This window comes from Agrilus planipennis, unplaced genomic scaffold (assembly GCF_000699045.2).
Source record: "Agrilus planipennis isolate EAB-ADULT unplaced genomic scaffold, Apla_2.0 scaffold152, whole genome shotgun sequence".
Classification (NCBI taxonomy): domain Eukaryota; kingdom Metazoa; phylum Arthropoda; class Insecta; order Coleoptera; family Buprestidae; genus Agrilus; species Agrilus planipennis.
In genome coordinates this window covers 275,145-298,466 of record NW_020439047.1, presented here as the reverse complement: position 1 = coordinate 298,466, position 23,322 = coordinate 275,145, and the positions used below count along the sequence as shown (strand labels likewise).

The following is a 23,322-nucleotide window of genomic DNA, read 5'->3' as shown; positions in this document are numbered from 1 at the left end:
TAATTGTATTCTTTTGCACCCAACTTCACATTTAAGCCGTATAATTTTTATATGCTTTGAGAGCTCATATAGCAAGGCTTGTGTGTGAAAAATTCCAATTAATTCTACGCAGTAGTTTTTGGTTGGTGCCCTTTTAAATATGGAGAGCGATAAGCAGCATTTTCGACATATCTTACTGTTTTACTACAGAAAGGGTAAAAATGCTGTTCAAGCCAGAAAGAAATTGACTGATGTGTATGGAGAAGGTGTGTTGACAGTACGCCAGTGCCAGAACTGGTTCGCTAAATTTCGATCCGGCAATTTTGATGTCGAAGATGCACCACGTTCGGGAAGGCCGGTTGAAGCTGATAAAGACGCGATAAAGGCATTAGTTGATGTGAACCGGCGAATAACAACACGTGAGATCGGATTGAGGTTAAATTTATCAAATTCAACAGTTTATGACCACTTGAAAGGCCTGGGATTATCCTCGAAGCTCGATGTATGGGTTCCCCATGTTCTCACAGAGAGAAATCTGTGTCGCCGCATTGACGTCTGCGATTCGCTTCTCAAACGTCACGAAAATGATCCGTTTTTGAAGCGCATCATCACTGGGGACGAAAAATGGGTTGTATACAACAACGTCAAACGCAAGAGGTCATGGAGCAAAAAAGATGAACCGGCTCAAACCATTTCCAAAGCCGATATTCACCAAAAAAAGGTGATGCTGTCTGTTTGGTGGGATTTTAAAGGAATCGTTTTTTTTTAGCTTTTACCGGATAACACAACGATTAATTCGGAAGTCTACTGTCATCAGCTGGACAAACTGAATGATGCACTTCAACAGAAAAGGTCAGAACTAATCAACAGGAAAGGTGTAGTGTTTCACCAAGACAACGCGAGACCTCACACAAGTTTGGTCACTCGCCAAAAGCTTTTACAGCTTGAATGGGATACAATGCTACACCCACCATATTCTCCAGACCTGGCACCATCGGATTATTATTTGTTCCGGTCACTCCAAAATTTTTTAGACGGTAAAACCTTCACCTCAAATGAGGAGGTCAAAAACCTCCTCGATCAGTTTTTTGCCAGCAAAGACCAAAAATTTTATGAGCGTGGAATTATGCTACTACCAGAAAGATGGCAAAAGGTGTTGGACCAGAACGGTCAATATATAATCTAATAAAGTATTTGTTTATTATACGAAAACTGTCTTTCATTTCCACAAAGAAAAACGAAATGACTTTCCGAACAACCCTGTAGAATGAGACAGCTACTGACCGCAAATTCGCTTTGTCTCGCGTGCACTTCGATTTGCATTTGCTTCACAATTTGATACGGGGCGCTTAGATCACTATTAATTATGTCTTTGGACTGTACGTACTAATCTAGGTAAGGTAAGTGGCTGAAGTTAGCAAAATTGAACTTACTTGTATTATAAAAAATACAAATACGCTCAAGAATAATATAGGTATCTAACAGTTGCCTTCGATCTCATTCGCGTGGAATTCGATTATATCGGAAACCCCAATTTGACACTTTTGCATGCATTTCTCATCATTTATGTTTCACCCCTTTAAAAATGGAATTTTGACAACTAATTTTATAGTGGACGATACCGTTGTCTAAGGAACCTTTGTGTAAAATTTCTAGCTTCACGATTCAGCGGTTTGGGTTGTGTCTTGATCGATACATCAAACCTTGAGTCCCAGTTTTAACCCTTAAGGGATTGAATTTTGAAAATCGTCTACATTATATAAGGAACGTCTATACAAAATTTAAAGTCCCTACACCCAGGCGTTTGGGCTACGCGTTTATGCCTTTATTTACCTAAATATTCCCTAGAAAATCTATAATTAAAAACGAAAAGGTTTTATTATAAAATTTTCATAAATACTCGATTTAGTAATTTGAAATGAAGCATATATTTTTAAATTTACGAATAATTGAAACGTGTGTAGGCTTCGAGAGGAACCAAATTCACATATTTAGGAAAATAAGGATTAACTCTAAAATTCGAACGTAAATTATAAATACTTGGCAAAATGGCAAATATAAACGCAGACGGAATAAAATTACTCCATTAAATGTTAAAAATGACCATAATTTTATATTAAAACTACTTTTTCCAAATTGGTTTTTTTTTGTTTTTTTCCAAAATGTGATGAGTAATTTGAACGGATACATTTCCAAAGTGTTTCCATAATTACAGCTAACCTATTAAAAATGACACAGGTGTCAAATGAATCTCCGATTTTTTATAGAATTGATCATAAATTTTAAAACACCCTCATCTTTATATACCCCCCAGTGTGCATAAAGAAGGGACAATTTAAAAATAAAACAATGCACTTATATGGTACTTATCATATATTGCTGGTTTCTGTCTATAGATATTGTTTTGATAAGGCTTATAGGTCCCTAATTCTAAGTAGATCTATTTAAGTTTCTTAGTATACAGTGTAGAATTTCCTCATATTCCAACCTATGGTATTTAATGGACGAACCGAGAAACTTTTTCCTTTGGGTATATACATAATAATATGTAGCGTGCTGATGTTGCGCACTGCGGCGTCGCGCGGCATGTAAGTTGTCGACCTAATGGTTCTTAAATCTAATTCTAAATCTGAATATCTCAATTACTATTATTTCTGCTATTTAAATGATAGCTAGTACCTACTAATCCAGTGGCAGGTGTCAGTTTGCAATTTTAAACAAATAAAGTGGCTGTAGTAATTTAATAACTAACGATAATATGTCAATAATTGAAAGTACATGTCTATTGGTCAATGATTTGTAAATAAATTGAAATTATTAAGAAGTAAAAGGGCCGGGCTGGTTAATTGGACGATTGGGTGGTTGTTAAGCTGACATGCTTCAATTTAAATAACACCTGGCCTGTTAGGATCTGCTGAAAAGGCACCACTTGGGACTACAGAAGCAGTGGAAGCTTCGGCGGGTATTTCGATGGTATCGTAATCAAAGAGATCCTAACGCAACAGAAACAATAGCAATCGATTACAAATACATTAAACCTTGTCTGATTGTTAGTGAAGGCACGATACTTATCGAATAAGTCCCGTAATACAAAGGATACTTGTTTCAGAAATATAGTAGAATCCAAAAAGCATTATACGTATGTAAGTTAGTGATGAACAAAGCAAGATCAAGGTCATGTCTGGTCAGTCTTGGTATTGGTATTGGTATTGGTATTAGTCTTGTTTACTCGGTCTTAGTGCTACTCTTGCTCAAACAATTCTAGTCTTGGTCTTGTTGATAAGTCTTAGTCTTGCTCATTTAATCTGATACTTACTTTTTTAATAATTTTTCTAAGCACAAATTTTCCTATTTACTGACACAATAATTGCCGCAAATGCTGAAATTTTCTGTCAGAGATCCGAGTTTGTCATGACTTTTAAAGAAAATAGTGCCGATAGTTGTAAGAGCTATAAAAACTTGAGAACTTACCATTCCTCCAACGCATAAATTGACTATTTAAGGAACAAAATAGCACAAGATACTCGAAAGAAGTAAAAATGTCGAAAAAATTATTTTGTCTTTATATTTCAAACATGTGTTATCCAGACATACGAAAAAAGAATATGTAATAGAGCAAATTGAAATTTTCAAAGACACCGGAAGTAATAATCTGTCGTTAGTCTTGAACATTCGGTCTTGGATTTAGTCTTGGTCTTATTCGTTCGGTCTTGGTCTTCGTTTTGCTAGTATAAAAGCAGTCTAAGGCTTTGTATTGGTCTCGCATTTTCGCAAGACCAAAACCAATTTTGATCATCACTAATTTATGTTAACAACGGTATTTTGTAGCTTTGTACCTCCCGAAGATCGTCAGGTCAGGATTAAAGCATAAACAGGTTATTTCAAATAGATATTGAAATTAACAATTTAACAAATAAAATAAATAAAAAAGTAACAGAAACTGAAACACTAATTTCAAGTTTACAGTTGAAATATGTTTAGTATATTGAGAAGATGATTCAGACCTTTCAACTAATTATTCGGCATCCAAAAGATCTCCTGCGATGCGGTTGCTATAAAAGTTTTGTAAAGTTAGGAAAGGTACTTTAAGAGTCAATTGTGTTATATATTTGAGACTACTATAATTCCACGACCGTAGATAAATTTATATTTGCAACATCTTCCGAAAATAGAGATACAATTGTTTAAATCAAAGCAATATTGGGGTTAAAAGTACTAAGTTTTGCTGAATATTCCTTTGGAATATATTAAGTTGCTTCTTGCAATTCAGTAGGAAATTCTTTCTGTTTTTTAGTTTTTTACTGTGTACATTTAACCCCAATATTGATTTGATTTAAACAGCTGAATACAAATTAAGGAAGAATGATCATTGTTGTTTATTTTAATAGAAAAGAAATATCCTTGCACTCCCATATTATACGTCAGAGGTAATTTATACGAAAACTGTCTTTCATTTCCACAAAGAAAAACGAAATGACTTTCCGAACAACCCTATATTGAATTAGAGATTTATCGTCGTATATCACTTAATGTAAAAATGAAAAAACTCTAAGAGGCATGAGAAAGAGAAAAAGTATTGCGTTTCAGGGAATACAAGCACGGAAAAGCTTTAGGAGGAAATTTATATGAACTTTGACATTTACGATTTTTCTGTCATTTGTTATTAGTCTCTAGAAAAATATTATGTGTCTAGTTACTCACGTCTGTTAAAAAGGCATAAAATAGGAATAATCTACTTTTGAATTATTTTGCCGTAAATAACGTAAATCACAATGGATTCGTTTATAAACAAGACACCACTAGAGAATAAAATAATTGGATCCCAAGCATGGGTGTATCTAGTTTTTCGTCTATGAAGATACAAAGCAGATTTNCATGTATTTTTTTATATTACTATTGGTAACCCTGAATTAGAGATTTATCGTCGTATATCACTTAATGTAAAAATGAAAAAACTCTAAGAGGCATGAGAAAGAGAAAAAGTATTGCGTTTCAGGGAATACAAGCACGGAAAAGCTTTAGGAGGAAATTTATATGAACTTTGACATTTACGATTTTTCTGTCATTTGTTATTAGTCTCTAGAAAAATATTATGTGTCTAGTTACTCACGTCTGTTAAAAAGGCATAAAATAGGAATAATCTACTTTTGAATTATTTTGCCGTAAATAACGTAAATCACAATGGATTCGTTTATAAACAAGACACCACTAGAGAATAAAATAATTGGATCCCAAGCATGGGTGTATCTAGTTTTTCGTCTATGAAGATACAAAGCAGATTTAATCTACTGAAAAACTATATAAAGAAATAGGTGTTTATCACAAAATTCTTTAGTTGCACAAGCATTAGATTTTTGAGACTTTTAGTTCGGGAGAATGCTAAATAGTAAACACTGCAGCGTTAGTACACATTACTATTACTCTTTTTAGGAATTTTTCATAATTCCTTCACTGTAAAAATACCTATATGTTTTTAAGGAAAACGTAATATAATCGTAAATATTTTATATCGAAATGTAACTAAGTATAGAAAGACAAATCATCCCTGGTATACGCTCCTGGCCCCAAGGCTAGCTGAGCATGAAATGAGGGTAATATATAATTACGGAATTGAAAAGTCATTTTGATTGCTCAGTTTTGTTCGGTTTGAAGCAATCTTCTTATATCTGTAGCAAATCATAATTTTAAGTAAAATAACATCCTTCGGAGAAATGGCAAAATGCCATTAATATGGCTTTTCAAATTACACAATTGCATCGTCATAAACTTTGAAAAACATCAAGTTACCTTGACAATATTATTGTCGAGGTTTTGTGTTTTCTCTGAAAATGTTTGTTTACTTTAATAAAACTACAGACAATTGTCTATATTTCTAAATTGTTTTTACACAAAATGTAGTAAAAGCACATCACTCAATTTTTTGTACAAATCTTGAAATACAGAAATGGGGTTGTTATAAATTTTTCATGAAACCCCATAAAGGATTTAGGCAAGGGGGTCGAGGAGGCCAACGTACAGGACCGTTCACAAATTAGGAAATGTGTAATCGAGATATTCCCTTACAATTGCAGCATTGTGGGGGCCTGCACCATCTTCTTGAAACCATTTCAAATTTCTAAGAGTAGTCAGGTTTAGGTTGTTCAACATATTTTCCAAATCATTTTGGAGGAAATTTAAACAAACTTTCTCATTTAAATGCTCCTCAATAAAATGTGAGTCTAATAATTTATTGTTAAGTAGCCCACACCAAACATCATTAAAGACAGTACAACTGTAGGGATAGATGTGCAAGGGCAAAAGATTAGTATGCTTAGATTTGCAGATGATATAGCAGTATTAGCATCTAGCAAGGAGGACCTAGAGACACCTTTAAATAAAATGGGAGCGGTACTGACAGATCAGTACTGTATGACAATAAATAAAAGTAAAACTAAAATACTGGTATGCAAGGGAAGAAAAGGTAGGGAAAGAGCGAATATAAAGATAGGAGTCAAAAAATTAGAAAAAATTGCAAAAAAAACTGTAACCATGATATACATATAACTGTATCAATTTTTAAACATTTAATTTTACGGTTTATAACTATCATAACCTGTTTCTAGTCATAAATTGTGACTTTTATTAATTATCACAATAGAAACTTCATGCAAAAGTAATAGTACTTAGCTATTGGGGAAAATTACAAGCAGATGTTCGCCCTAAATGGTCTAAGAAGGATTTTTCAAAGTACTATTTATTCGCAAATATTTCCTTTACAATCTTGTAATCATGCTGTACATCTGTGTAAAAATCCATTCAATACCTCAAAAACATACTTAAAGGTCAACAGTTTCATTTCTTTGACTCCCAGTCGTTTAAGCTAAGGAGAAGTAATTAATTTGTTGGGGGATTAGTAGCGAACCCTGGAATGTGCCCAACATCAGAGATGCTTACCCCAAGACGTAACATTGCTCTTAACTATTGCATCTGAACTAAAAAATCTAAAAGATGGTCAACTGATATTGAGTCACTTTTTCTCTATAAGGAAATGATATCGTCTTCAAAAGAATTAAAAAAAAAAGCTTATCACCAACTAATTATGAAGGACGTAATAAAATAAAATTATGAATAAATATTCATCTGTGTAACAATTAGTTATTACCATCATTTTTATTTTGAGACAAACCATTTTACAAGTTTAATAAATAACTAACTAATACTTTAAGTAAACAAACAATACGGAAAATTTCCTGTAGACAAAATTGAAATGCAGAAAGTAATTTATTATAGAAAGAAACAGTTTTCAACGTACTATTCATAAAATATTTTTTTTTTCATTATTATCGCCCACAGTAAAAGTATATGAAATATAAAACATCTACATCTACAGATAACTTTCATCAAGGTTTGATTAAGACCTCCTGCAGGACTAGAGGCAAGTTGCATTATTTTACATATTACAGCTGGAAAATTGCTGACAGTACGAATTTTTATTAATAGTTTTCACAATATCCTTAACAAATAACGGATCGCATGAACAATAGAATCAAAAAGTATTAAATAAAAGCAACAACATTTCAGTACAATATTTAGTTAATGTAAACCCTATTTATAATTACGACAAAAAAAATCAAGGAAAATCATTATCTGTTTCATAAAAATTCGTATATTTAAATGAGTTACCAATGAGTACGCTTAAACTTTAGTTTTTATTATTATTGTCTGTTTGTCTGAATGTCTGTTAATAACCTTTTTCTCAGAAACGCGTGGGAGTATCAAGTTGAAATTAATGACAAATACTCAGGTCGCAAAGGAATCAAAATCAATAGGATTTCCTGTTAACCTAGAATCATAAAATTTGGCAAGAAGCAATGATGTTTTATCACACAAGTAAAGGAAAAAAAAATAAAACCGTAAATACCAAAAAATATATATAATTATACGTTTTAGAGTTTGATTTTGGGGGGAAATGTAAAATATACTCGGAGAAAAGCGGGAAAATCTAAAAAAAAACACTTTAATACAATAAGCGTAAATATGAGCCAACATACATCTCACCTTAAAGCCATTAGGCTTATTTAGCAGTTTAAAGCCTCCAGATAGAAAGCCCTCATCAGTTTGTGTGTTTTCAAGTATATGTACCACTTCAAAATGGGAGCTTTTTAACCTCTTACCTCTTTGTCTCGGTGTTGTCGGTTTTCAAACACAAAAGATAAATAAAGCATACAGTAATAGCGAATTGAGAACAGAACATAGAGATATTCTATTACATGCAATCACCAAAGGGCGGCGTCATCTTTTAAAAAATTCGACGTGGCACAGAAAAACTCGTACAAATAGCTTCAACCATATTCTCATATAATAATGATAATAATAATGTAATATACATAAGTCCAATAAGCGTAATGTATAGCCTCTGAAGATCCGGTTGGTTTAGGATAGTTTGTAGAGAAGCAAGTGGTATTTTCAGAAAAACGTGTTTGAAAAAACATATTCTACACGTTCGTCAAATTATACATTTTGGCTTAGGCGACAGAAAAAGAAATAATGTACCCATATATTTAATACTTCTACAGAACCTATTAATAGTTGAGTCACTTGGCACTTGGTGAAACATTTTGAAATATAAAATTTAGAAATTGAGGAAAAGCACTTGGTATATTATTAATGAATTTATTTAAAGTTATTTTCAACCGGTAAATGACTTTGGTAATGGTACTACTTACATAGTAATCTGTAATTTCCTTACCAAAGGGAGGCCTTTTAACAGAATTGTATAGCAGTTTAATATTATATAAACGCCTTCTTTGTTTTTTATGCAATGCTGTGATATCCCTGTCTTTTACATATTCATCAATGGTTTTTTTTTAGGAACGACCAGTCTCTTCAATATAAAAATAAAAAAATAAATATTTTGAATGTCAAATGTTTACAAATTAGCATGCAAAAATTGAAATTTTGACAATTTAAAAATTGACAACTTGGTAACTATAAGTGATACAAAAAAATTAATGACAGCTTCTCAATCTCTCTTTCTGAGACAAATTTACTGATGTTTTCAAAAAGAAGAATAGTTGAAAATTTCGAGTTTTGGCTACATGTCTATATCTTGGTTATTTGTAACATCAGAAAAAAACAACTTTTACGTTTTTCAGGCACCTTTTTACATAGAATACAGTGATGTCGCAAAAATTTAAAAAAAAAATCATCCACTTTCGAGTTATGAAATAAACTTATATTTTTTTAAATAGGAATCATAGTTGGCTATGCTTTAGATAAAAAGACGATTTTTTCATCTCTTCAAATATATTTAATAGGTGGGGTCGAATTCGATAGGTAAGCATTTAATTACGAAAATTATCTTTTGGAAATTTAGTCCTTGCATTTTTTACACTGGTAGGCGTCTGTCATCTATATGATGGTGATCACTCGTTATCATTTTAAAGATCCATTCTTCCTTAGTATTATTTGGGCAGATGGAACCTACAACAGCAGTGCCGGAATTTTCAGTATTCTACTACTGGTGCGATAGTAGCCCTCATCGTACCATCGATGGTAGATGTCAAGGAAAGTTTGATTGCAGTGTTTGGTGTGCTCTAGCAGGCAATCGTATTTTAACTTATCATCTGTATCAAAAACATTTTAATTACCAACGGTATAGTGGCATCTTAGAGAGGTTTATGAAAAATTTACCATTAAAAAGATAGCGCACCTTTTCATAATACCAAAGCCGTTTCGGAATTATTAAACTTCAATTTCCAATTGGATCCAACAGGCTAGTGAGGCGACCTCCATTGTCACCAAACTTATCGCCATTGGATTTATTTTGGAAGCATATTGAAAATATATTATACTAAAACAGTGTGAATGAACTAGCAATAAAATAAAATTTCATAGTAAGTGTGAATTCAGTTTCAAATATTCATATCCGCAATTCAGTCCAGAGTACCACCACGAGATCTAATTTATGTATTAGGAATAACGCCAATCAATTTGAATATTTACTTTAGTTCATGTTATATTAGTTAATATTAGATACTACTAGTTTTTTCTACGGTTATGACTCTCATGATTACTGAAGTTTTCTTTTATTTTTGCAAAAATAGATTTATGAGGTTGTTTCTGGTATCACATCAGAATTGTTACTGCTTTGAATAAAGCATTCGAAGATGCCGTACTTTTCGTAATTTTTCGTAAGCCATTTATTAAAAGTTAATAAGGACACTTTAAAACGGCCAACGGGCGATCAATGTCATATAGATGACAGACACCTACTAGAAACCAATGTAAAAAAATGCAAGGGGTAAACTACCAAAAGATTGTTTTCGTAATTAAATGCTTATTCATCGAATTCGACCCCACCTATTAAATATATTTGAAGAGATGAAATAATTATCTTTTTATCTAAAGAAGGGTCAGCTATGAAGCTATGATTCCAATTAAAAAAAAAAAATACAAGTTTCTGACATAAAGTGATGAGTTGTTTTTTAATTTTTCCGACATTACTATATTTTATGTAAAAAATTGTTTTATTCTAATATTACAAACAACCAAGATATAGACATGTAGCCAAAACTCTAAATTTTCAACTCGAAAACAAAAGACGATACCATGTTTTTGAAATCACCAATAAATTTGTCTCAAAAAAGTAGATCGACAAGCCGCCATTAATTTGTTTCTCTTATATCTCTTATAGTTACCAAGTTGCCCTATACAATGTATCCGCATTTACTAAATTCGGTATTGTAATAAGCCGTTTGCTGTTTGTTATGGTGTGTGATGTGTTTAAATCATTATTAGCATGATTACTGTGAATTTGCGTCCAGCTACTAGGAAGTCACTAATCCTCATTCCGGATATCCATGTAGATCCTTTTGTACACAACAGCCAGGAAGTAACCACGCTAGCTCAGTGGAGTGGATACTCGTCTGATATAAGTAACAGGTACTGGTAGTCTGTGTTTTATCCGCGGCTACCAATTTACCTTTTTTTCTTAATTTGTTTATTAATTGTTTACCAATTTCTTCTTTGACGGATATGCTTAGAATTATAAAGTGACTGTATGCAAAGACAACACTCACGAAGTACTTAAGTACTATCGTTACCGTGTATTTCCTTTCCTTTTTGTTTTACTATGACAAATTGTCACTCATGGTCGGTTTTTACGCTCATTACTGGAATGATGATTGGTGACTGCCTGCACGCTAGACTCTAGCCCAAAGATATTAAAGATAGAGATAGAACCAGTCGTGTCGTTTGCTGCTTTTGCTGCTTTACTTAATTACTCCGTGACATAACCGCTTACGGTCACTAGCAACTAGAGGTCATTAGTACTAGAGATAGCAGAAGCAGTGCATACAGACGTGTAAGCCAGATTTCACATCGATGTAGCAAATGCATATAACGTATGTAGCACGTGGCGTGGCAGCGACAACATTTAAAACACATCTATGCGAATACTGAAGTACACAGCGACATGAAGTAACATTGGCTTAGCAAAGATAGATTTGGCGATACATTTGCCACTTTTAGTTCCCGTGCAGTGTGGCGCTAATGATTCGTAGTAGCTCGAGGGTAATGCATGTGTATTATTTTAATAAGATGAAAGATACGCCTGATTTTAATGTGGAGTTTGTATAAGAAATAGAAATTTTCTTGGAAATAATTTCAATTGCATTAAAATAATAAACACGAGTTTATTTACATTTTTCGATAAATACGGATGTATCTACATTCTCGTTGGCTTTTTTGTTCTATTATTGCCGCGCAAAGTAGGACTATGGTAATTTCTTTGTCCGACGACGATGGCATCTTCTATGCGATTGCTATCTTCATGTGAACGTGTTTACATCTTTTTGCCAGGTTAGATAATACTAGCCACGTATTGTGTTACGCTACGCGGTATGCCAGTTCTGTGTGAAGTCATAAGTTAGCGTAATGTACAACGAGAAACGAGAGCCGTAAGAGCCTATTCACACCAGCTACATTATGAAGCGCTTCCGTTGCGCTACAGTAGCACGACAGTTGCTAGATCGTATGTATAAAGAGCGATTTCTTCCAGCGCTTCGATATTGTAGCCAACAGTTATTAAAATGAAGTCGCAGAAGAACGATTAAGCTGAACTTACTTTGTTAGCGCTTCTGATAAATTAAAAATATTGGGTCGATCCTTACACAACAGCAATTGATTGGTAAAAGGATTTCTATACAACTTTCCAAGATTTATGTCGAAATAACAAAAGCTTTTCAGTCATTTCTTCTTCCCATGCTTTTCCATATATAGTCTGCACTAAAGCTATTCCAAATGCAGCCTTTGTTTTCAATTTCGGTTATGAAATTTTCGACGTTGACATTGTTCATTACTGGTCTTAAAAGAAATAGCACAGAGCAATAGGTAGCGTTAAAAGCATTCCTATTTTACAATAAGGAAGTTGGAGCAACAATATTCTCAGGGGAGATAGCTATACTCTCAAGCTTCCCGTCCATACTTTCATATTGGACTAATTACATACTGGGTATTTGATATTTAATGATGAATTTGGTAAACTTCAAACAATTGTAAGTCCATTATGTATTTCCATAGACAGAAGTCCCATGGTTCACTTTACAAAAAAAATTCTGTTAAGAATTTCACAGCCATCTTCGTAAAAAATTAAACGATTTCAGTTTGCGATGTAAAAGTACCAAGTTTAAATTATTAAATATACTATAGGTACTTACAACTGAAAAGCACAAAAACAAGCAGAGTTCATTACATTTTTCTAACGTTGGACGTGCCGATTTAGACGTTTTATTGAGGAAGCTTGGTATAAATGCAAACAGAACATTCCATCCTCACCCTTTCCCACCCTTCCCGTTAGTTTATACTATCCTAATTCAGGAAAGTTTATTTAATACGCAATTATTGCGATTCGATTCAATTATTATAGTACACTGTTAAATTATGTTAAATTTAAATGTAGGCGGGACCCATTAAATCTAATATCAGTCATATTTGATGAATAACAGCAAGCTGTTAGAATCACTTAATAATACACACGTGTGTCATATTCGTGTCATACTTTAGAACAATTTCTTGAACTCCTACAATTTTATATTGGTTATCGACAATATCTACAATTCCAAAATAAATTTTATAAATAAATTGGAATCACAGTGATTGGTGTTAGAAGCTCCGTACTTTTAAAAATCGTTCTAAATAAACTTATTAATATCAGCTATTATCATTTACTAATTCAAACCTTTGAAGACTTGCTATGTTCTTACCATTCGTCTCTTCAATTCACCTTAGAAAAACAAAAATGATTTTTGATGGTTTACTTATAAACAATAAGAATAGCGCATTGAAGTTCGATTGGCTTCATCATCATAAGGTCTTCATTCCTAAGACTGATTGGACACGCACCTCCAGTCTTTCCTAGCCTGAGCTAATCTTCGCATTTCCCTTAAACTAGAACAACTCATATCCTTAACTATTTATAAACAGTAACCTAATCTAAGTCTACCTCTACCCCTCCTAACTCCTGTTTCTGCTTCTAATATGCCTCTGACTAGACCTTCATCCCTGAGAAGGTGTCCTATTAACCTACCTCGCCTATTTCTTATTGACTTCCACAGAGTCCTCTGTTCTCTTACTCTTTCTAATACTTCTTCGTTTCTTACCTTCTCTATCCACGGTATCCTCATCATTCGCCTGTATCACCACATTTCGAACGTTTCTAACCTTTTCTTTTCTTCCGCGCCCACTGTCCATGTTTCGCACCCGTACAGCGTCGTGCTCCTAATATACACCTTTAAAAATCGTTTTCGAACTTCTAAATTAACCTTTCGTGAGTATAGAGGTGACTTCTTTTTATTGAAGGCGACTCGACCCTGCGCTATACTCTGCTTTATATCCCTACTACTTCTTCCGTCCTGACTTATCTGACTTTCTAAATTCCTAAAATCAGCTACTTCTTCTAATTTTTCGACTCCTATCTTTATATACTGTTATATTTTGTCAATACCGTTTCCATTTTATTTAAAGCTATCTCTAACTCCTCCTTGTTAGATGCTAATACTGCTATATCATCTGAAAATTTAAGCAATCACCAATCTTTTGACCCTGTATATCTATCCCTATAGCTGTACTGTCTTTAATGATGTTGATCGCGTCTTAGAGGTATAGATTAAAAAACGGTGATAGTGTGCACCCCTGTCTGACTCCCTTCCTAATATTTACTACGTTGCAGCCTCATCTCTATAACTGCCTGTTGCTCTTTATACAAACTAACATCTTGTCCCATTTAACATTGTCAAAAGATTTTTCTAAATCTACAAATTCTACGTACGCCCTCTTTCTTTTTTTTATCGTTTTCTCTATTGTTACCCGTCAAGCTGGAATGGCCTCCCGCGTTCCTCTATTTCTTCTTAACCCAAAATTATCTTCCCCTAACAGGTTTTCCGCCCTTTTTTCATCCTCCTCTGTATAATTTTAGTTAAGATTTTTGACGCATGGAAAGTCAAGCTAATTGTTCTAAATATCTCGCACCTATCCGCGCCTCTTTTTTTTTAGATTACTAATTTACTACCACGTTCGGTTTATAATCCTCTGGGACTTTCACCGTCTCGTAAATGTGACTAACTAGCTTAAACATACGATCTCCAACCTCTTGTCCTGCATATTTTAAAATTTCCCCCTGTATCCCATCTACACCTGGCGCCTTATTATTCTTTACGATTTCTAATGCTACATCGAACTCTTCTCGCACTATAGGATAACCTAACTCATATATCTTCACACTATCTTCCTTCTGTAATATATATCCAAAGTCAGGGCCTGCACATAGGTTCTTTGATTAATCTTTCCACCTTTCTGCCTTTTCCTCATTTTCTATCAAAATGACCCCTGGCTCGTTTCTCATATTGTTACTACTGTACACTACATCTCTAGAATTCCTTTTAATTGTATTATAAGCCTCATCGATTTTATCTATTTCAAACTTTTCTTCTACTTTTTTACACATCCTATCAATCCACTGTTCCTAAGCTACCCTACAATTCCTAATTATTTCCCACTTTATGACCTTATATCTTTTTTACCCTTCTTCTGTCCTGTTTTTGTATTTCCGCTTATCTTCTATTAATCCTAAAATCTCATTTGTTATCCAGGGTTTCCTACTTTCGTATTGCTTAACGCCTAGTATGTCTGTAGCTGCTGACTTTAGGCATGTTTTAATGCAGTTCCATTCTGTCTCTATGTCCCTGTCATTCGTTTCTCCGGCCGCCTTTAATATTTCGTCTGTCCTTTCACCTAGCCTATCACGCATTTCGTTACATTTTAGCTTTTCTAATTCAAGACATCTCCTACCTTCCCTCTTTTTCAGAATTTTAAATTTATGATTGGTCTTCATAGCTACTAAGTCATGATCGCTATCTATATCTGCTCCTGGATAACTCCTACAGTCCCACTTGACTTTTAAATGTTTGCTTAAAAAGTATGTAATCTAACTGATATCTCCCTAAATCACCTGGCATCTTCCAAGAACCTGCTATTGCACCGACTTTACCTTCACCTATTACTGCGTTGAATTCTCCTACAACTATTAGGTTTTCCTGCCCTTTCTCTAAACTTAACACGTCTTCTATATCTGCATAAACCGCCTCTACGTCTTCATCACTGTAAGATGATGTAGGCATGTAGACCTGCATTAATACCGTTTTTACCGGCTTCGAGTTTAATTTAACCATAACTATCCTATCGCCTTCTTGTAAATAACTTTCTACACACTGCCCTACTTTCCTACGCATTACAGTTCCTACCCCCGAATTACCTTCCACCTATCGTGTATGTATTGCGCTAAAGTCTCCACTCCAGAAGTCTCCAGCTTCGAGCAAACGCACTTCACTAATACCTACTATATGTAATTCTAATCTATTCATCTCTACTTTTAAATTTTCTAATTTCCCTACCTGCCTCATTGTCGTAACACTCCACGCTTTGACTGGTGAAATATCACACCTACCCCTATTGCACTTATTGATGACATCCCCGAGGTAGTCCCCGACCGGACATCTGAATACTACTAGTACTACATGCTTTATCCAAGAGGACGCCATCATTTGAGTTCGGTTTATTTTTCTTGGAATATCATAAAGTGGTGGTTTTCCGTTGCCTTCCGCATCGCAGTATTGTGCATCAGAGTATCATACCGATCCTCGTGATCTCTGTCACCCTGAGTACTGAAAGAGCTGCTGCCCTCTTTCAGAGACTTGTCTTAGTCTGGTTTCTCTTTAAGAACCCTCCCATTATGGTTGAACCTATAGTCCGGTTCCCTAAATCATGGAAACTTGCAAGCCGATCCACCCACTCTAGTTTGTACAAGAGTTTCGTCAAGATTCAAGTCCCGTCGGATCAATTGGTTTATAAATAATAATGTCTCACACTCCTTGTTGGCCATTTCTTTATGATTTATCTACCCGTTTATTGGCTTAATTAGCGGTTGTACAATTTAATATATATTAAAAAAAAAGTATCTTCTCAAAAAAATTTTCTATAATTGATTTCTTGGTCATCTATATATTAATTACCAAACGTGATTAACTTTGCAGAGTTCGTTACTTATTATAACTTAAGATTAATATTTAATTTAGAGATGTCGCTATATATTCTTAATTTAAAAAAAAATTCTTGCTTTTGACCCTGTATATCTATCCCTATAGCTGTACTGTCTTTAATGATGTTGATCGCGTCTTAGAGGTATAGATTAAAAAACGGTGATAGTGTGCACCCCTGTCTGACTCCCTTCCTAATATTTACTACGTTGCAGCCTCATCTCTATAACTGNATGGCCGAGTAAGTTAATTATTTTAATTCTTTATTTATTATTTTAGTTATCTTAATTAATTTTATATGGAAAAGTAGTTTCCTATTTTCAAAATTTATGACTATACAATTGTATGTACCAGAATCTATCATATGTAAGAATGGTTAAATTAATTAATTAGTTGAAATTGAATTGTAGAACCACTGAAGAACCCCAAACTTAGGGATGAAACGCTGGGTAATATTGTTAATAAATAAATACCTATTTTATCTGAAAATAGTTCTCGAATAGTCTTATTTGAAATGTTTTTAAGCTTTTCGGTTTAATACTTCCAAGGTATCTACCTAAATAAACAATTAATTAGATCATACTACCAGGCTTTATAAAAATACTGTAATGTGATATTTTAACGAAAAAGGTTGCAGCTTTGTAGCTGTTGTAAGGTGATCCTTCCAAATACCGGTAAAACTATTATGGGTAAAACACAACAGCGTATGAGACGAATGAGTAGTATCTAATCCCAGATAGGCAGAGAAAAAAGCTGTCGATATAATGACACAATATCCCAACAACTGAACGATTTCAAAAAAGGAAAATTTGACACACATTTTGTTTAAGTAACGTTGAGTCGGGCTTTGTTTGTACATGGTAAAACTAAATACTTCAAAAGTATTTTCTGAGAAGTGACTGTACAATGCAAATGTTAAGCAGGGGAAGAAACAGTTCGATGATATCACAAAAATCATCAGTTCTGTCAGTTTGTCAAAAAATGAAAAGAAATAATAGTCCGACACAAAGAAGAACAGTATAATTCGTATCACACTAATACACCCACCAATTTCGTTTGGTTTTCACTCCTAATGTGTTTCTAAAAATGTTGAATGATAGTGATTTATAATAATTTTGGTACTATGTATATTCACAGAATTGTAATTATAAACTGGCCGCTTCAGTTCTACCCTTACAAACTTATCTACACTATATAGTACTCGAAGTTTATAACTATTTCTCGTCGTAAGAATGAATTCATGAGCATTTTTAACTGACGAAAAAAAGGAGGAGGTTCTCAAGTCCAACCTTAAGGGTAGGAAAACAGGGGATGATTGTTGATTGTTGTTCACTCACTGATTGTAATGTATGACCACGCATAACTTTTGACAGAATAGTCCGATTTTGATAACTTTTTTTATTGGAANGATTGTAGATATATGTATGACCATGCATAACTTTTGACAGAATAGTTCGATATTGATAATTCTATTTTTATTGGAAAGGGTATACCCGGAAGTTGGTCCCATATAAACTTGGAAAAAAATCTAACCCTAAGGGTAGGAAAACAGGGGATGATTTATAGTAGGAAAATATTTAATAGATTGAAAAGCAAAAATAATAATAAACCTTTATGTTATTAACTTTAATAACCAAGTTCTTCAACTAATGTAAGTATAACTAAGTAATTTTGAGTCGGCGCTAAACCATTTTATTGATCATTAAATCACCTTAAATTTAAAGAAATAACCAAATTAACAATGCAATGGTTATTTCTTTAAATTTAAGGTAATTTAGTGATCTTTGTTTATTGATTGTTTAGCGCCGACTCACAATTACTTAGGTATACTTACATTAGTTGAAGAACTTAGTTATTAAGGTTAATAAAATAAAGGTTTATTGTTTTTTGCTTTTCAGTTTTTTCGCCGGTTTAATTTTTTGTTAAAGGTTTTTATAAAAAAATGATGTCCTTAATGGATTATAGTCTATCCCTAAAGGGTGCGACAGTTATTTCAAATTAAATTACGATTTCATATGTACCTATACTAAACAAACTAACAAACAAATATTATATAGTATGTAGATAAAACAGGTTTTAACAACAGTTCCTTTTTTTCAGGTCTACAGTATGATCTTTCACAGGAGTCGGCTAATCCTGCAACAACAACAACAACAATTACAACATCTAATAACAACAATCAACAGTTTCAACAACAGATCCGTTCGACTACAAGTCAGGCAAGTAACGGTGGTAGTAACGGCGCCGGGAGTAACAACCGTCTATGGTCTGTTCAGCCGGTATCGTCAGTGCCACCATTCACAGCAGGCTGTGCATGGCAAGGCCCACTTAGCACCGCTACAGCACACACCGCGATGAGTACAGTGGGGGCGGGCGTGACGAGCCCGGGTCAAGCGGGGGCCCGTCCGCCGGCTGCCCCCAAGCGCCCGGTGCGCAGAGGAAAACCGCCTCCAGATCGGCCCCAGCGCGCTCTATTCTGTCTGCCGCTCAAAAACCCTGTTAGGAAGTTGTGCATAGATGTTGTCGAATGGAAGTATCCTTTATGACGTACTTTTTAAAGAATTCAAGGTATTTCATATGAATTTTTCTGCAAAAGGTACTGTGTACAAATATTCAATGGACCTCTTAAAAAGTTCATCTAATTGAGCTTTAAATAATTTAACCCAACAGCAAGGAAACTTGATTGTGCAGAATACATTATTCTAAAAAAATACATCGACACATTAAGTCTTTTGGTATAGGATATGGGGTATTTATTCACCAAATCTTTAAACTGGTTAATAAATTTCTAAAGGAACGTTCGTATTTATATGGCTACTATACCTATTATTTCTCATCAAGAGTAGTTTTTCTGGTAAACATAAGGATACAGTCTGTTCTGTCCAAATTCCTTAAAGGAAAAACCCCTTTGTTACTTGACAAGATAGATACGATAGGACTTCCTTGATAATCTCCTCTGAGTGTGGGTGTCAATAAAAATGGAAGGATCGTAAATAAGTATTACAGTATTGGCAGCTTTCTTTGGCAGATAATCTGCTTTCATGTTTCGTTTACTGCTTCCACGCCTTTTAATCCAAAAAAGGAGATCATATTGCTACCAATAGCAGCCCACACAAAAACTTTGTAAGTATTATGTTCTAACAAGTTCTATTAAAATATTTGCATCAATTGTTATCGCTGTTGATATTTGAGACGCCTACATATATAAAGCAAAGGTAGATCAAACCTTGCGAATATTACGCACGTTGCATCTTCTCATCTGCAGTTGAATCCTTCTTTCTCTTCTGTTCTCTGCGATTCTTTTTAGTTGTTCTTTTCTTGTTATTTACTTGTTGCATATGCATTGTTCTTCATACAGCATTCACATACCCTTATTCTGTTTCTGCTCTTTAGAGCTTCTACGTTTCACAATGTCATATAAGCCACGCTGTTTAGAACAGTAAAACCTCCAACTTGCTTTTGTATCTTTTGTACATTACCTCAAAATAAGAACCGAAACCCTCATGGAAATCTCTACCTCACAATTTATCAAATTCTGTGAAACAATAAAGCTTACGAACTCACCCGCATACATTTTTAATGCGGGAAATATTCCTCCATAAAGAAGAAGATCAAAGAAGAAAAGAATTTCTTTAGTTAAACGCGATATTATTTAAACTGATCTTTTCAAGGATTTTGCAAGGACTACTTTCAGCATCTTGCTTCATAGACTTCAAGTTATATCTTGTTTTACTGAATAGTACTCAATGAAAACGATGCTAAGATTGTTCACGGGCTAAAAGTTTAAAAGCTTCTTTTCATAATTAACTCGCTCTCTATCAAACGAAAAGGAGATGTGCAGATATTCAAACTGCATAAAATTGCAGACATAATGAAATTGCGTCGTCTGTGACGACTCCGAGAATTCCACAACATTTAGGTACTTACTTTCAATTCACAAATATTCCATTTCAGCTCAAGAAAAACAGATTAAAATGCATTTTTCTTGTTAAAAGGCCGATTGCAAACTTTGATGCAATCCCGACATATTGATAGGTACATTAGTAATATATAATATATTTAATCATTAATCAGCTAATACGTAATCAGTTAAATGGAAACCATTATGGCGTCCAATACTCATTACGCTTTAGCATTTTCTATAGAAAATCTTTTACGCTTCAAAAGTATTATTGGTAAAGGTCTAGATGATGGCCCCCACCCCCGAAGGTGGGATCGAAAGAGTGGTCACATGAGTAAAACCCCATAAAAATTTGCTGCGGTCTCACCCTATAAAAAGTTATGGGGGTTGAAAGTTGATTATTTTGACAATTTTCATACACTATAATTCAAGTAAAATTCAATAAAATAATTATTTTCAAGTGGGTGGAGGTGGAGGATCGAAAGAGGCTGGTCACTTGAACAAAACCCGATAACCTAACCTAACCTAACGTATTGATAAAGATATTTAAATAATGATTAATATAACTTTCTCAATATTTTTATGTATTTTTCATTAGTTTTACCTTTGAATATTGTTTAGGAAGGACTATATAAATATTTACATGCCTATAAATGTATAAAAATTGGCATATTTATTAACTTTGAACCCCCACAACTTTTTATGGGGGTGAGACCGCCACGAACATTTTATGGTACAGTGGTGGGGGAGACCTCCTTTTTCGACCCCCCGGCCATCATCTAGACCCTTACCGTATTATTTATGTATTGAAAACATAAACTCCATGAGAAGAGAATCAACATACCTTCATTGGGGTAACCAATAAAAAACGAACATTTTCTCAGTTTTTTGATCTCAGATGAAAATATCTTAAAAATTAGTTCGATTAAAAAATTTTAAGAGGTCACTCAAGATTTTTAAAAAATTCCCATACAAAAATGTTTCTTTATGTTTATTAGTGGTAAAACGATTAATCGTAATCGACGATTATCAATATTTCACAATTAATCGTAATCGACAATTATCAACATTCACGATTAATCATAATCGTCGATTATCATTGTGATTATTTAAGACATTTATTTTCAAAAGAATTCATTTCTATTGTTAACATACTTTATAAATACGCATAATGCAAACTATCGTTTGTTCATGCGTGTATCCGATTCGCTACTTTCTGGCTTGATGTTTTGGGGACTTCCCGGCACAGTCGTTGGCTATTAATCGAAATCGTAATCATAATAGTAATCGCTAAGTAATAATCGTTTCATTACTAATATCTATGTTTACAAGTCACTCGTAATAGCATTTGCAAGAACCATTAAAATCGTACAATTTCATAATGAATATATCACAGACATTACAAAGACTTGTCAAAATCGATCAATACATAGTTGCCAACCAGCAACTACGTCTTAACATCGTAATTAACAACTCAACGTTTCTTTATTAATACCTTATTAGCTGCAGAAAAGTTAGTTCAAAAAGTCAGACGAAAGGAGTTTAATCAAAGCAGCTAGATTAGTTCTGCAAGATCAAGGGCAAGCGGGAAAATTGGAAAATTTTTAATACGAACTTTTTATACTTTTCTTCAGAAAATTGAGATCAAAAGGTCTGAACGCAATCCGTAAGTCAAGGGTAAAATTATACGACTTGTTGCTGTGGTTAGAAAGATTGTTGAAAATGTTACCTAACGTTCACCTAAAAAAATCAATACTTATCAAAAGCGAGGGTCAACCTGTCTTTTTTATTTCCCAACAAAACAGTACTTTGTAGGGTGCTTTATGTGAAATTGTATTACAATTTGCATTGGCAAACATTATCTGCAAACATGGACGTAACCAATATATATATAATCATTTTGCAACAATGCTCTACAAATATTAAATTGAATATAGAATAAACAATTAAAACAAGAAAAACAATAAAATACTTATAGATAAATTAGGTAATAATAAGAGAACTGACATAATTAGCTTTTTCAATTCACTAATTCAATCAGTATTTTTGTTTCATTGATTCAAGCAGTATTTTTAATTCAATTCATTATTCAGTTAGTAACTGCTAATTTATGCTGCTGTTATCATAATTGTTACGATTATAGTGAATATTCACTGAAAATGGGTGAAAATGCACTGATTCGTTTTTAGTAAGAATCTGGGGTATTCTAGTTTTAGCGAAATGCGTAGATTAGCTCACAATCAGAATAAGAAAGAGTGGAAGTCCGTGAACTTCGATAAAACTTAGCAGCTATATCAATGGAGAATGTAAGCAGTGCCGATTATCAAACATCTGAGATAAACGAACGATTTACTACTACACATTATATTCATACGCCTATTACGATAAAAGTAAATTAAATAAGTACATTAATGTGTTCATCGCTGATGGCATGCACCACTACATAAATTGTATCTTAACATATATTATGAGCACAAAAGAAAGAAAAAATATAGGTTGTAGGTAAATAAGTATCGTCTGGATAATCGCTGTTTTATTAAGGCAAATTTCTACACTGCCACCAGTGAGGTATTGCTAGGCGCCTTATCCTTTTCGTGTATGGTTTGCTAATAGCCCTATCATCCCACAAAAAAAAATCAGTTATTTACTGCCAAACGGGCGTTTTGAAACGCGAATGTTTTTTGTAGAGTGTTATACTGTTCTGAATGCGGCTTAATACTTATAGTAGAGACAGACCTTAAAGTAAATTAAATAAAAACACAAACTATTTATTATTTATATCACACTGTAGTATTACTGTTTATTTAGTTTGGCCTATATAATTTATTATATAAATTAGTAGTATTTATAAGAAACTGATCTTTTCAAGGA

The 23,322-nt window shown here is 33.6% G+C and overlaps 1 protein-coding gene across 1 annotated transcript in view; it reads left to right on the top strand.

Moving 5' to 3' along the window:
• LOC108737961 (voltage-dependent calcium channel type D subunit alpha-1) overlaps positions 1-23,322 on the top strand; it is a 205,991-nt gene that overhangs the window by 107,831 nt on the left and 74,838 nt on the right. The window contains exon 2 of the mRNA XM_025976903.1: positions 18,651-19,083. Coding sequence (XP_025832688.1) covers positions 18,651-19,083 — 433 coding nt within the window. The remainder of the gene's footprint in view (positions 1-18,650; positions 19,084-23,322) is intronic.